Source organism: Sinohyriopsis cumingii, chromosome 12, assembly GCF_028554795.1.
Source record: "Sinohyriopsis cumingii isolate HCF-2022 chromosome 12, ASM2855479v2, whole genome shotgun sequence".
NCBI classification, from domain to species: domain Eukaryota; kingdom Metazoa; phylum Mollusca; class Bivalvia; order Unionida; family Unionidae; genus Sinohyriopsis; species Sinohyriopsis cumingii.
The window spans coordinates 26,285,878-26,303,408 of NC_142972.1; the positions used below are offsets into that span (position 1 = coordinate 26,285,878).

General features: G+C 36.3%; 1 protein-coding gene across 1 annotated transcript in view; it reads left to right on the forward strand.

The window, feature by feature from the left end:
• The first annotated feature begins 636 nt into the window (after positions 1–636).
• The window catches only part of LOC149786129 (uncharacterized), a 68,472-nt gene continuing 51,577 nt past the window's right edge, over positions 637–17,531 (forward strand). The window contains exons 1-2 of the mRNA XM_089978149.1: positions 637–720; positions 950–1,016. Of these exons, the coding sequence (XP_089834275.1) occupies positions 715–720; positions 950–1,016 (73 nt within the window). The 5' untranslated portion in view covers positions 637–714. The remainder of the gene's footprint in view (positions 721–949; positions 1,017–17,531) is intronic.

Here is a 17,531-nt window from a genome sequence, read left to right on the forward strand (position 1 = left end):
TGAACATTCTCGTCCACTTTCGTCAAGTCGAAAATATGACAGAAATGGCTGAGCAATGTTCAAATCGGAGTTGAACTAGATTGTGTGGTGTTGTCGAGATTACCGTACTGTACCTTTAAATGGCGAGCCTAATTTGCAAATCTGGTGTGAAATTACCATTGCAGATAATCTTTTGTCCTTCTCAAGAACTTAAAAAAACGAAAATATAACTTTATATATGAAATTTCGAGCATGCATGCAATGTTGCATACGATGTGCACATGAAATAGACAAAAAGACGTAAAATATCAGTTTACAGTTTCCAACTAAATAAAGATGAATCAAAGTACATTAGAACATTGACTTTAATCGACTATTTGTCATTAATATGAGTATTAATCATGCAAAGCAATTTCTTTAGTTGAAAAAAAAATACAAAAAGAAAACGTAAACAATGCATGATGGTTGCGTTTAATATCGTTAGTTCAGATTCCTATTGATTGTTTATGTGATGTATGTCTTTTGTCGTGCAATTTGCAAATGAATACGGATTAATAATCGACGACTATTTGTAGGATTACATATGGTATTTCCAAGTGCAACTGCATAGACGAAAATATGTAACTGGGTCAGATAAGAAAATACTACTAAAAAGTGGTTTAAAATAAAGTGATTCAATTGACATTGCTTCTGACTGGGCCTAGATCTTAAATATCGGCACAAGAGACAAGATAAATGTTGGTGAGTCAATTTTCTCTTCAGGTATAAGGTTCCTGGAAGCACGTTTTTCATTTGTATAAAATTTGTGTTACCTTTTCGCTTTGGCAGAAGCCCGCAAACAAACTTGTTGATTATTGATGTCCCAGCCGCTACCACTGGTGTTAGATGATGATACTTATAATGATGATAATAATGACGATCATGAAAAGAACTGTTACGACGATTATAATTTAAATATGTTTTATTATAGATCGCTGTAATGGAGACATGTGTGGGAAAGATCTTTTGGATATTTGCATTGATCGTGTGTCTACAAGGTAAGATGTTTGAAATATTCTAGTTGAGATGGACTCGATAGGTGGAGGTGGAATTCAGGTTACAATCAAGATCCCGTATTACGCATGACAGTATTAGTAGTATAATAATAGTGGTTTTATATCTATTTACATATATAGGTCAGACCTTTCTTGTCCCCCTCCCCATGAATTTGTCATCGTAACACGCACACATGCCCACTCATGAACGTTACTCACAGGTTTCCCTGCAGGAGGAAAGTTATTTGGGGTAGAAGACTTTGACCTAGATCAATAATCAACGTAATCGTTATTCTTATACTACTATGTACACGGTCCGCAAGGACCATACGGTCCACAACCTTGGTTCAGGGCCAGAACTAGTGGATGCATGATTTGCATCATTGCTCGCATGGCGAACAAACCGACTGGTACACCGACGGGTTATCCCGCCTGTCTTGCTCGACTTATTGTTTAACTTCACCTAACAATTCTGTCAACCGTTTGCCCGTTTTTTTTTTTCTTCTCCGTCAGTGTTCCATAAAATGTTCTCGGATTTTTATAGTAAAGCATCTGGCTACTGCTGAAGCATTGCAGCTGTAAGGAGCTTTTGTAATGGTATCATAATATTTTCGTCGGATGCTGATATTGTTTCATCCAGCTTTGATATTTTCTTTTCCACAATACTGAATTCATTCATTATTATTTGGATAGTATCAACTATAGGCTGAAGATATTTTTGTTTATATCAGATGTTTTCATTGACTTCATACCATCATTTATGGGATGTAGATATTGTTTTCGATATCAGATGTTTTATGGACTTAATATTTTCAAGTATGGTTAGTATGTTGATACCAGATGATATTTATTTATAGTTGGGCAATATTTTAGATCGTCCCCATTTGATATAATCTGATCGAGTCGATTCCATACGTTTCTTGTGCTTATTTTACAGGAATGGAACTATGCAGGCGCTGTTTTTCCACATTAGTTTGATGTGGAAGGTCTGCTTGTTTTCCTGGTGTTTATATAGTTTTTAGGTTTTAAAATGAAACTACTCGATTTTTACTGCCTGCAAATCCATTATACCTTGATTTCGTATCTGTGCTTGGAGTTGCCGTTGCCTTTCCTTTTCCGCCAACAAAGTCTCGAATTCAGCAATGGTAATCGTTTTATCCGCAATTACCATCGATTATAGTTTGGTAATTGTATTGAGACTGCTTTGTGCCGTCGCGATAAGTTCGAAATAGACACGTAATCGCGAATGCAGCTTTGACGAGTTTATTTTACCAACACCGGCAGTCACACCAGTAACTACTATATGTTTCCAACAACAATATTGAATGGTATGCCTGTAAGAGTTAATGTAGTCGTGATTTCCGCCGCACCAGGGTCAACCGTGGTGGCGGGGACGATTCCGTAAATAACATCTACGACTACACACATGAGTTTGTATTTTACTCGCAGCTATTGTTCCTTTACAATTATTTTCTCGCGTCGGTAACATTGAGAGTCTATCATAGCTCTTCTTATAATAATGTTATCACGTAGTATAATTGCAGACCCTGTCCAGATTTATAACATTCAGGGCTTACACGCACACGCGTACTTCTAACCAATTATTCTGTTTTTTTACTGGTTCAATTGCCATACAAATATATAAAAATCTACGTCTGAAGAATATTTAAGTCTCCGGTGATTCTGAGTTCTGGGGCCCTAACGCCATGCTCATATAGAAACAAACCAGTTACGCCACTGAAACGAACCTTCTCTTCGTCCAGACACTGTAACCCGAATAAGTGCGACCTTGTTAAATATCAGTCAAGATTTTTCTCCTCTCGGTTGAGTTAATGTTGGTGTAACATAATCAAAAGGGAATTCAATCAGGTTAGATTTGTTGGTGAAGCCCACTTCCTCGTTATAGAGAGAATCCCTGAGCGTTTTTACGCATGCCTCTATATTTTGCGCCCGGTGTTTTCACGTGCTATGCTATAGCTTCAAGCTGGCCTAGAATTGGTTGTGATATGTTAGGTTGGTTACAACTATTTTACATTTGCTTAAATTATATTTAAGCATAAATATGGGTCTGGTAACACCATTGTGAAGCAGATATACATCAACAAGTGAAACAATATTACTATCGATTTTTGCATCCGCTATTAGTTGGTCAAACATCCCGTCCACAAATTAGCAATTTCATCACCGCGGTCAGAATACATCACTTACACTGAGTAAGAAATCTTAAACAAATACGCCAAAGACGGCTAAGAACCCGTTTAAATAGATGTTTATTCCTTCAAACTCAATTTCATCTCTGGCGATTAATGTTGTTGATACTGTAAATGTGTAAAAATCGTAAAGAACATCAACGCCGATTTTGTTGTTCTTAGCAAATTATGATACCGCTGATCATTTATTAAAATATCAGTTTGGTTCCACTCGCAATTATTTTCGGTTATGATAAACAAGTATGATCAAGATTCGCGCACTTTTAAGATATGATGTTTAGGATTATCAAAACCACTGGCAAGAGGACGAAAAGCATGTCGGCCATTTGCGAAGGTTGTTTGGGCAGTTTTATCCTGTGCTTCTTTAGTTAATATTTCTTGAATTTGTCTCTAAGAAGATACTTTACGTGGTTGTAATGGCACCTCAGCAATCTTTACATCCACATATTGTTTTATCTCTGTATTGGTATAATCGACGCAGTCTTTGATAAAACCAACAAACATACCAGAGTCTATGATTTCCTGGTTCTCCTTGATTTCAGCAAGTTTTTGTTTCACTACGGCTTCTAGCGGCTTCATAAAATATATATTTAATGTCCACATATGATGTTCTCAGATTTCAAGTTCGATCTTCATTAATCATAAGCTCGTCCGGGTAGACGTTAGCAGCAACCCAGCTGGAAAACCCAGTCAAATCCCATATGGTAAGGCACCTGCTCAAGTCCACAACAAGGCCGCGTAGTTATGAATAGCGTCCGTAACTTTTAATAGATATTTCATATAATATTAATTGTACTTTCTAAATGAGGAGATAAAATCAAAAAGCGCTTGCGGTGTTTATGAATATTAAACTGCACACAACACGTTAGTAACAAGATGTCCACACAGTGGCCCGTTCAGTCGAGTTAGTAGCGGCAGAGTAGAATACAGTATTGATTGTCGTCCGCAGCCTCGTTTTAAATAATCAACGACTTCAAGAGAAGGTACAAGCTAGTAAGAGTCAAGATAAAAAAAGTTTAAAAGAAAACACCTATTCGACCCAAAGTGTATCATGTTATGTAGATAAATCCAAGTTAATGATGCCGGTTTCGCAAATCCGTCTTCACCTCATAAATACTTGACTGACGCTGCCATAACGAATAAATCAAAATTGGTTAAAGTTAGCATAGCTTGTCGCGAGTTGAACTGGGTAGTTGAAGATCTATGCCTGAGGTTATTCTGCGAGTTGTCTCGGGTAACCGAAGAAATGTTCCACCCACTGCTTTTTTGTAAGAGTCATTCAGGTTGCAGTTCTGTCGGCCCCTAATGCAGCTGCTTTTGCAACCGCTGATGACGTAGTTGCCAACAACACCGGAATGGCTGGGAGGAATGGACAAAATGAACAAGCATTTTGCATTTGTGCCACCTATGACTTGGATAATTTTAATGTCGCTGAAATGTACTTTCGTATTCCGCATTAAGCTGATTACGTTTTGTTTTAGTCAACTACACAGAGACAAAATTTATTCGTATTATGGTCTTTATTTTCGCCAGCTGCTTTGAATTAAGGTCAACCTTAACATCGTGAGTGGACATTAATTTTGAAAGCGTTACAGGTTTACTTCCTAATTTGAGTCATAGTGCGATGATATTTTACAAACCAGGTCTGTATTCTGCGGTTACTTCTAACTGCAGGTTACCAGGAACCAACTGAAGAAACTTTGGCTGACTTTGCAGACAATCAGATCGCAAGTGCATATCACAAGCTATATACATACGTGAACTGGCATCAAAACATTGACACATGATCCTCTCGGATAAGTTTCTGTTGTTGGAATGCTCGGGTGGCTGAATGAGAGTAATTTGACGCGCTTCGTTGATGATTTTACTAACTGGAGCTGCCATTATTGCTGTTGATGGCAGTGTAATTGGAACTTTTGATGGTGCTCTAGTCACTAATCGTTGCAGTCAATCTTGAATTGATTAAACCGCCTACAATCCCAGATTTTTTGAACTGATCTGCAGTAGTGTTTTAATGTTTTCAACGACTCGCATTGCAATCTGTTTAGCAATTGGTTCAGCGCGCGAGGCCAGGACACAGAGGACCTTTGGTACGCAAATATATAATTTCGGTAGAACATCAGGAAGGTCATTTCCGCAATATGCCTTATAAGTGGGGTTTCTCGAATATGTAATATTCAATACCAGATTGGTCACTATTGTACAGTTTTATTGTTGAGGTCTCTCCAGTGAGATTTACCTTGTGCCCGTCCTGTTACACAAGGGCAACATGAATATGTGTCTACGGATCATTATGACGCGAGAGTCATCAATAGCTAATCAACTGGCTTCACAGTTTGTGAAAACACCAACAATATGTAACCCTTACCCGCTTGCGTTGTCGTGGCTTAAGATTCATGACTATAACTGATGGTGTGACATATAAAACTGGCCCCCATCGTCGATGTAATCAGGATGTCTGACGCGATATGGTATCAAGACCCTGCTAGTCCTGCAAACAGAATTTGTTTATTTTCGGTAATATCACTGGTCAACCAATGACAGTTCTCAAAGACGAATGTCTGATGTTAACCATATAGTACAGATATTCAGCTGACATGACGAAGCCTAGTGTTAGGTCGTGAACGTCCGTCTTTGCCGGTCACCATCAAAACCCTCTGTTAAACCTACTCATTGATTAAGGCATTATAATATGAACCTGTTGAAAGTTCTACAGTACCTCAAGCTGATACACCGTCTGGCGAGGAGACCAGGAAGTTATTCGCGTCAAGATCCCCGAACAGTCGCGACTGGATATTAGGCTATCTGTAATACACGCCAAGTGACGCCAATGCGATCTCGAGTGTGTGACCTAAAGTCGCATACAATTCTGGTTTTGTTGATGAGATCTTAATCATAGAGGTGATGTTCTGAGTTGTATTTTAGCGAAGAATCTCCTCAGAATTCATCATCGGTGTGGTATACATCACAGATGACTTCAACAAATTTATGCAACAACTTGCGAATCATGCCTGGGTCCATGTTGTTGTTGGCGAATAACCGCTGGCAAATTGATACAGACTCATTAATTACGTAATGCGGTCGCGCAATCACAGATACCTTCACCAGCTTATTCTTTTCCTCAACAACTTTTTGACTCGTGTTTCGAATTTTATAATTTATAATAATATTTCCTTCCACTCTTTTGCCGAAAACGTTTTAAACTTTTCCTCAATATGACCACTTAACCCAATTGTCAGATGTTACATCGTCGGTATTTATTTTACAATATTATTTCGTTTCATTATCTCTGCAGTCGTTAGGAAAAGAAACGGCAATTTTTCAACCTCCTGCTCGACCTTTATTAGCTTATGTCGTTGAAAATATTAGACTGCGGCGTCCATGGCTTCTTGGATCACAGAGCTCCCAAGGGCAACCGGACCTTCTATCGCTGTGGTGGTTTCTGCAACTTTTTTCACTTTATTCAGTGGTCTCACGCGTGGGTTTAATCAGCGGAGGAAACATTTGTTCAAAACCCATTGTGTGATCTTTTCGTGCAGTCGGTCTCGACTGTAACTTATGTTAGACACGGTTGCGGCCGGCCATATCATTACGAGTCATTTCCAGGTGTTCATGGGCAGCTTGACGACGTCGCTTCCCATACTCTGCTTTAACATCACTAGTATGTTTTGATATTATATTTATCATAGTGATTTCGATTACCATGTCCAGAACCACCAGTCAAGTCAATAGTGAGGAATCTATGAGGGTCTTGGGCAACTTCAAACATATTACGAAACTCATCCCACGAGGTGGCGGTGGCACGCAAAGTCCAGTGAATATTTGCGAGTCCATGCGCATCAATGCCGTGAAATATCATCAACACGCTGCAGTTGTCTTGTATCACGTTAGGCACGTGTGCGTATCGTTGTGCGACACAGAACATATCTGGGTTTCTTTGTAGACCACGGGAAAATAGTCTCGCGAGATTGTGTTGGTATTCAATCATCACATCGTCGTAAACAACAAGATTATCATTACTTAAATCAAGGTCGTCAATGATAGGAGCTTCAGCTATTGTTGAAAGGATGTCAACAGTGGAAGATTTGCTTCTTGGTAGTGAATGGAGAGTTACAGTAAACTCTCCGGGTACATAATAACACAGCTGAGCATCCGCTGATTTCGCAATTTTATACAACTGACCCCATGTCAGTCATCTCAAAATCATATTCACCAACTGTTGAGTTTTTCCCCGATCATTCTCTGCGAATAATAAACGCGCAAACTGAGTTTGGAAACATATCACCGCGCTTGTGTAACATGGGTTTTGCCGGCGCAGAAAAGCCAATGACGGTGAATTTTCTCTTCCGTGATGCCATATTGAATAACACTTGTTGCATAACACACGCGTATCTTCATACTGTGTGTGATGCACGTTGAAAACTTGTACTGTAAATAGAACACTGGTTCAAACACATAACGGTTGAGTTGAGATCACTGGAATTTGTGTTCGATGTGGAGCAAAGAAGTGCACGTTTGTGGGATCTTTCAGGCACACCGGCCAAAGACGCGAATGCCTCTCACGCGCAGGGTCGATGATAAAGTCGTCTCTAAGCTATCCAGAGCAACGTGGAGTAAATATCCTAGTGAAAAGTATATATCTCTCTCCCTATCTCTCTCTCTCGATGCAATCACTACTGTAATGGTTCTCGACTAGATAAACGACTTGATTCTATGACCGACACAAAGACCAGAGAAGTACATATAAATCGTGTCGATGTTGCATGCTACAGACATAATCTTCCTGACAAAACATCGAGCGATATCTGCACACGCCAACATAGATCGTATTGATGACTTTAACGCCATCAATCCTACGTTTGAAGAAAGATTCGCTAGAAGAATCATCAAAGTTGGGATAAAGGCTGAGATTGCTCTTGGTCGCTGCTTGTGTGATACTTGGAGATATAACATATTGATATAAGGAATCTAGCCGCGATCTACTTCAGGCCACGCAGTTGTTTGGAGAGTTGAAATGTGAAAAAGTTAGCGAGCATGGCAAGAGTCACCAACTGGATTGCTCTAGTTGACAGGCGCTGTGGTAAATTAACCTACCCACGTCAAGAAAGATTTCGCGTGAATGGTTTGATGTCAAAACACCTAATGAAGTTCTTCAGATTACTTTTTTCCGCCACATGATCTCGTGGGGAGGGGGGAACGAATATACAAGTACGCATTGAATAACGTATATGCTGCAAGCAGATGCAAAGAAGCTAAACCGTTGAAGTCTAAAAATTCAACAAGTGCAGTTGATGCGCTGATATTGCAAGTCGATCCAGGTAAAGCATTTTTTGAAGCTGTTTCTACGTTTCTAAGAAAACATGAGGTGCGGATTTTAGCATATATCGCGACCAGGCTATTGTAGAACGGTTATTCGGACATCAGTATGCGTAGGAATTATTGACACGGATCGCAGAATGATAACGTGGCTGGGTAACACGATTTCGATAGTCATTCAATCACGAAATAATGAAACCACACACACACACACACACAAATTGGGTTAAAACCTGCTCAGGCATTTCCATAGAAGGCTGTCACCATTATATACAAAATGATTTCACAGCCACCGCCGTTAGATCCACTCAGAAACAATTCGTTTGGTATCTGTATGTACCAGGGGACTTAGAAGGAGGTCAAGGCGTTGTTTGCATATTCATAATCGACGGAAATACCGTCCCGAGACAAGTTTATGTTGTTGAGATAATTTCCCAGTCGATTAATTTTTCAAGATATTCCAGATACGTGTTTGAAAAGTCACGCAACATCTTTTGAGCACCTTTGACAAATATGTGTGACGCATTTAGGCAAAAAAGTGATTTAATCTTTTCAGTAAGGTTTGATAACAGCTCATAAATTCTTTAAGATTACTATGCGCATCAATCTGTGAACGTTTATCCAGTATAATATATGCCTCAATAGTTGCTTAATATAAATGAAATATCTCCACTCAAGTTTTGCTTGTGGATTGGTATCTTTGAGATTATAGGCACGCTACCATTTGTCAACTGTTACAAACGAAGTTCATACGTTCAATCGATATGTGTAGTCTATATCAATTACAGTAGTTTGAATGCAACCCTCACATAAGCTTCTAACGTGCCAAACAACATACTAGAAGGTCCAGAGGTTTTTCAAGCCAAGAACGTCTTAACAATTATGCGTGCTTCGTGTTTGTATTGACATCGAACTTACATCATCAGACCGACTTTCTGAACTGAAGATTCGTTATTGTCTCCGTTATTAAGAAAGTACTATTTGCCGCCAGCGGGACTCGAGCCAGCAATAACCTGATCAGCAGTAAAACACATTAACTAACTCGGCCACCGCATACACTTAGGAAGTAAATGAAAAATATCATACTTGAAGAGGCTGATGGAAAAATGCGCACGCACCCTCCCTATATTTAACCAATAATAATTCTACGCCATTCTGAATTACTATTCTATGGCGTAAGCTATGCACATCCATACACGGTCCCGTATAATAGTAAGCATACACAGTCTTGGAATAATAATTTTAGGTCTCTCAAATATTTGCTAGCACTTCCACCAGCCAATAATTTGAGTCGCTTTCACACTGGTGAGTATCCATTTTGGCTGGCTCTTGTATAAGGACTATAGATGTACAATTTCGCTTTGAGATATTGGCACGACAAAATAATTCATTCCTTGATAAAGTCTATTTTTTTACTAAGAATTGAATGGCACGCGAGAAGCAGAATCGAATACATCCTGATACAAGAGCCAGTCCCCGCAAATAAAAATACTAATTTATATCAATATTGCAAATATTGATCGGTATGCCAGAACTGCAAATATTTGTGCCTGCACTAAAAACTAAAATGCTATTAAGAGATTCTGTCTGTGAAACATTTCCAAACTCGTGTTATTACATTGTGTCAGAGCAAGCATTGATGCAAAGCATGTTATCTAGTTGTCGCGTGCGTGAACCATGATAGTGAACCTAAGGTCTTGTTGATTATTGATCTAGGTTGAAGACTTCTACCCCACACGACTTTCCACTTGTCGGGCACCTGTGGGTAATGTTTACGCATGGGCATGTGCGCGTGATATGAGGACCGATTCATGGGGGGGGGGGGGTAAGGGTCGTGACCTAGATCCGTAAAAGGTACAAAACCGCCTTTATGATACTACTGTATGTCTTATGACCCTTCCACAACCGGCATAGATGGAATTTAGGTTACAAGCAGAATCCCATATATTGTATATGAAACTTAGGTTACATGCAGAAACCCATATATTGAAAATGCAATTTAGGTTACATGCAGAAATCCGTATTACATACGACAGTATGTCTTATGACAGACCCTTTCTCACTAGGTAGATGGAATTTGGTTTCAATCAGGCTCCCATATTACCTATGATAGCATGATTTATGATTCCTCAACTGAATTTAGGTTACAACATAATCTTTATCAGTATCAGTATGACTAATGATTCTCTCAATAGGTGTAAATGGAATTTAGGTTACAACATGATCTTTATCAGTATCAGTATGACTAATGATTCTCTCAATAGGTGAAAATGGAATTTAGGTTACAACATAATCTTTATCAGTATCAGTATGACTAATGATTCTCTCAATAGGTGAAAATGGAATTTAGGTTACAACATAATCTTTATCAGTATCAGTATGACTAATGATTCTCTCAATAGGTGAAAATGGAATTTAGGTTACAACATAATCTTTATCAGTATCAGTATGACTAATGATTCTCTCAATAGGTGAAAATGGAATTTAGGTTACAACATGATCTTTATCAGTATCAGTATGACTAATGATTCTCTCAATAGGTGAAAATGGAATTTAGGTTACAACATAATCTTTATCAGTATCAGTATGACTAATGATTCTCTCAATAGGTGTAAATGGAATTTAGGTTACAACATAATCTTTATCAGTATCAGTATGACTAATGATTCTCTCAATAGGTGAAAATGGAATTTAGGTTACAACATAATCTTTATCAGTATCAGTATGACTAATGATTCTCTCAATAGGTGTAAATGGAATTTAGGTTACAACATAATCTTTATCAGTATCAGTATGACTAATGATTCTCTCAATAGGTGTAAATGGAATTTAGGTTACAACATAATCTTTATCAGTATCAGTATGACTAATGATTCTCTCAATAGGTGTAAATGGAATTTAGGTTACAACATAATCTTTATCAGTATCAGTATGACTAATGATTCTCTCAATAGGTGAAAATGGAATTTAGGTTACAACATGATCTTTATCAGTATCAGTATGACTAATGATTCTCTCAATAGGTGAAAATGGAATTTAGGTTACAACATAATCTTTATCAGTATCAGTATGACTAATGATTCTCTCAATAGGTGTAAATGGAATTTAGGTTACAACATAATCTTTATCAGTATCAGTATGACTAATGATTCTCTCAATAGGTGTAAATGGAATTTAGGTTACAACATAATCTTTATCAGTATCAGTATGACTAATGATTCTCTCAATAGGTGAAAATGGAATTTAGGTTACAACATAATCTTTATCAGTATCAGTATGACTAATGATTCTCTCAATAGGTGTAAATGGAATTTAGGTTACAACATAATCTTTATCAGTATCAGTATGACTAATGATTCTCTCAATAGGTGAAAATGGAATTTAGGTTACAACATAATCTTTATCAGTATCAGTATGACTAATGATTCTCTCAATAGGTGTAAATGGAATTTAGGTTACAAACAAGATTCTATATTATCTATGAAATTATGACGTACGACACATGACCAATCACAATTTATCTGTGAAAATTTTACTCATGCATACCTCTTCAATGATGAACCTCGACCAGAGTGCATATGCTGCCAATGTTCACTGAAGCTGAACACATTCCTGTGGAGCATATCGACTTCATCCTGTGGGACAGAAGTTGTGAATTCAGTTAAGGAATGTTATGATGATGAAAATGTACCAGCAAAGAAAATGTCGGACTTTTCGAAGGAATGCGGTTTATATTTTAAAAAATTTGACCATATCTTTTTGAGGATTATTTTACCTTATCTTTCATTGTATATGTCTGCAGAATTTTACATCTGGTATCTACATGTTTAGAACTTTACTTTTAATTGGCACCATGCGCTAGAGACATAAATCCAGGAATTCATGTAACTCTGTCAGCACGAAAATGCATACTTAGCCTGCCCCCCCACCGCCGCTATCATATTGGGAGAAAAAGTAAGTAAATAATCTTGTAAGGAAAGAAACCAAAAGTGCTGAAAATTTCCGAAAACTCTTGATGTAGTTGTAACTACTGTTTGTATCTTATTATTATGCACATTCGTATTGCTGATAAAACTAACACGCTCATTCTCCTCCTCTTTTGCCGCTACATACGTGCAAGTTCATATATATATATATATATATATATATATATATATATATATATATATATATATATATATATATATATATATATATATATAGTGTGTGTGTGTGTGTGTCCGTATAAGGGATTTTTAATGCTACACATAAACCTGTCTTATAGTTTGGGTATAAACAACAACTTCAAAATGAACAGTTAGTGAAATATAAAGCAAGACGTATGTCGTGCATTGTTGTATAGATCGCCATAGTTCTACGTGTGATATCATTCATTTAAGACACGAGATCGAGCGTAATGTATAACTCTTACGTCCCGAGCCAACCGACTAATGTTCGACCCTGAAATCTATACCCTGATAGTTTTTTTTGCCATTTTAGTATACTTCTGAAAAATGTTGCTTAAAGCACTGATATAATGACCTTTTACGACTTAAAGCATGTGTGTGTGTTCGTACAAATTTCGAATTTTGTGACCAATGGCCCATTATTTGCCTTAAGCGCCAGGCCACGGTAACCAACCAGTGTCCTAGTGCCAACGGCCCGCCAATCAGCTCAGATAGGATATCACAAGTTAGCGTCTATTCCACCCAAGTTTATTATTTAAAATGCTATGACCCCTATTAACTATGCAGTTAATCCAGAAAGTTAAAGAAAAACTATTATATAATTTAACTTTTGCATTCAAATTTAGAAAACTAACAAGTAGCGTACATTAACTGTGTCCTGCAACACAGTTTAATATGTAAGGACATGACTGAGAATGGGAAAAATAGACAGGATACGTGTGAACTAAACTAATGGTGAAATTGAAGATGATGTATGCAACACAGTCCTGAACAATATAACTCTGAAATAACAGCAAAAGAAATAGCATGCTCTTATTTTTTCTTCAAGATAGCACCAGACAAACAAATGAAGGAATAGCGCTTCTAAATGAGACAATTAGACAACATGATTTCTATTTTGGGTTATTAAGTACAAAATATACAATATGTTACGGAATCTGGGTATACTGTTCACGACACAGGAAAAAGAATGCTTGGATTTATAATTTTAATTGAAAATGGTTGTGATTCAGATGAAAACATTAAAATAAGATTTCAACAATGTATTTGAGGCTCAGAAGTTAGAAAAGAATATGCCTTTGGTGGTGAAGGCGTACTTTTATAACCCAGTATGGATAGTGTACTAGGTTATGACAATAATTTACTAAAGTCTTCAGATTCATTTAAACTAGGAATAAATGCTACTGTAAATACAGAGGTTGCAGACGTTGATAAATAGCGTGTAATAATTCGTCAATTATTTTCTATATCTTTTAAAGGCCAACCATCTGTGCTCTTTTACTGAAAACACTTTCTAATAAGTTATTTAATTAGGCTTTCGGAGCTCAGTAGTGTTCTATAGCAATATCTTTTCCTTTAATTTTCATTATGTTGTTTTTAAATGAGTCGAGATAGGTTTTAGTTGATAATATTTTTCAATTTACAAAATCACCAGCAGTCACACAACGTCTTAATTCCCTGTATTCTTGATCAGTATAGAACCAACGAATATTTCCTTCTCTGGTCATAGGTGTTTTCTCGAATTTATTTGTTAAATGTTTTTTCATTTGATTCGTAAAACTAATGTTTCCATAAATTAAATTCGTATGTTTTTTTTTTGCTTATTTAAAGACGATCATGATGAAATTTGTATCCATAATATTATTGTTAAATGTATCCATTTTCTGTTTAAATGAGATTTTTGTTACTCCAAATGAATCGTGTTCTGTTCCAACCTATGTATTGCACTTTCACTTGACTTATTAGTTATGCTGTTGAATGGTAACATTTTTCTGAGTGGGGTTATTAATCTCGGAAAATTCAACACCAGACTTGTGAAATTTTTCGTAATGTTTTATTTCTAATTTTTAATTGAGTTTGATTTAATTTTACCCATGATCACCTAAACTAAAATTACGTCAAGTATCTGCAATGTATAGATCAAGAAATGTCTGTTGGAACTGTTGATGTAGGGGTTGTTAGTTGTCCAGCTGGTTTCAGGGTGAGGAGTGCGCATTGGATAAGATTCATAATGTGGTTCTAGAACACGGTAATTATAACCTACATTTCACAGTATTTAAATGGATCAACACTGAATTCTATTTTTAGAATCTAAGGCGATATTTGCTCTGCTAGTACTGTATATGAAAAAAAGCAGAAGCCTACAAACAGAAATTAACCGTTAAGGATTTGGATAAAATAGATTCAAAATAATTAAGAAAGCATGTGAAATTAGGTGATATAGATACGATACACATGTTTCACAATAATACACACTTTTCACACCGGAATAGATGAAATAGGTCTGATTATGTTTCGACTGTTAAAAATAACTTTTCTTTCATTAAAAGGCTCAGAGAACAGAGATTTACAGAATTTTCAAATCATAGTCCATGGTCCGCATTAAAACAGCACTTAATTGCCAGAAATGTATGAATTTTACAATACTACAGCATAAATGGAATCCTGATTGTAAAATCGTGGTCCTTCCAGATATGCAATGAAACATTGGTGAATGGGAGTAACACTTGAATGGTATTACTACTGGACTCACCAAACAAAACTCGATCGATGAAAAAGCTGAAGCACTGACGCTGTCTATTACCAATCTCTCTCTCTCTCTCTCTCTCTCTCTCTCTCTCTCTCAAGATATACATCTACACATATTTCTGTCGCTATTAACTATTCATTTATTCATTCATTTATGGCACGGTGTATTTTATATGAATTATGTATTGATTTGACTATGTTGTTAGTATACGTCAAATCTATAAAGGTTTCTTATTTCTGTTCTATATCTCTAGCTTTTGAGGGTTTGGTGCAACTTTACTATTGTTTGAGGCAAGAGCAGTAAAATACAAGCTGGTATATAATACAGATTTAAAACAAGATGGAATTGTAACCTCTGCTGCAACTAAGTCGAATACTATCGACGAAATGACGAGTAAAGCAATAAAAGACAATGACATAAGTCACGGTGAATTTAATATGATAGTGAATATAATAACTGGTTAGAAGAACTTAAGAAGGAAAGGACTGCCTTCTCTATGACTGTTTCACAATGCTTCTCGTTATTTAATGACAAAGTCTAATTACATTACAATGGAAGAAAAGTCTAAACAATAAATATAATTTTAAAATCCCATTGATAACAGATGGTAAATTATACATTTCGCTATGGAGAATATATTTTATAGTTGATTATCACACTATTGCAAACGATTAAAGACCCAATAAATTCAACTATATAACGGATAAAAATGAAACCAAAACTACATAAATACCGGATGGTTTTTATATTCATGCATATGAAAAAAGCCACAGAGCCACAGAAGGAATATTTGCTGGTGGCTGTCATGAAGAAAGCATAGATTTTCAATGATGGAGACATAACTCTAGAGTTTTAATAACTCGGAGCAATAATTACACAGGCTACAACTATTAAGTTATTAGGATTTAATTGTGTTTGGTCTTTGAATACATCTACCGAAGCAGATACATCCTAAAGATTTTTAAATCCTGAATATTCTTAAATTTTTCATGATCAACAAAGCAATACATCAAATTATTGTAACTGCTCGTGCTTAACTCTATTAGCATGCCTACCTACTAAAATATTTTCATGGTTGTTAATAGTTCAGATAAACAATTACAAAGCCGTACTATACGGAGAATAAAATTAAAATCAAAGACGAAGATACGAAAGTAATTTATATTTTAATGGTACGTCAATTACATATATCTTCAGAATTTGCTATCGCGAAGTTCCTGCAATAAGTTGCCTATCTGCGTTAAATAAATTAAATAAGCATGTTTAATAGACTTAGTGGTTTTAGTTCTAAATTCATAAAGAATGACGAAAAAGACGAAAAACTAAGTCAAACACTAAACAATGACTTAAACTTGAACAACAGTCATACTATAAAACTACCTGATCCTATAGAAGATTTTGAAGCAGCTATAAAAGAAGGTTTAGTACAGAAACGTGCTGACGCTTAAATACTGTAGAGGCTACTAATATAAGAGATAAAGCATGGAGAGAAGAAAATGATAAGAAAACCGCATCAGTGGATCAATGTATAACAGAAAATCTACTAAACTCTCATAATTGCCCCCCCCCCCAAAAAAAAGAAACCCAGATGATAACAAGGAAAAGATTTCAGACCCTCGAGATATTTTTTCGCCAAGATGTACATTGTTCTATAGACATATTAAAAACAAATTTTACAAGCTGTAGGTGAGGAAACTAACGCAGGACCTGTACAGAATGTACAGCAGTACTGGCAAACAATTTAATGACGATATTAAAATCTTAGTTGATGACTTTAAACTGGAATGATAAAGTACTAACATATAGTTAAGTATATAAAAACAATAACTTTTTAATGATATTGGTGTGGCACAAGGAAGCATTGACGAATTAAACAAAACGGTGGAACGATGAAGAAGTAATTTTTAATGATATAGAACAAAAGGTAATACAAACTGATGAAATAAATAAGACGTAGTTCAAAAGACTTTAGGATCAAATAAAAGAACTGATACCGATACACCAGAAAACGAGAACTCACCAACTAAATTAAACATATATATGAGAGTAAAGAGTATAACAATTAACGATATTATTAAACTAATGACGATGATCCATCACATTTCGTTGAATACAAGTTACATGTTGTAGTGATCCCCGAGGAGTATTATGAACTTAACTGTGCTCAAGCATGTTGTGTTGAATGCAAGTTACATGTTGTAGAGATGCCGAATAGTAATATGGACTTGACTATTCTCCATCACATTTCGTTGAACACAAGTTACACATTATCAAGAACCCCAAGGAGTATTATGGA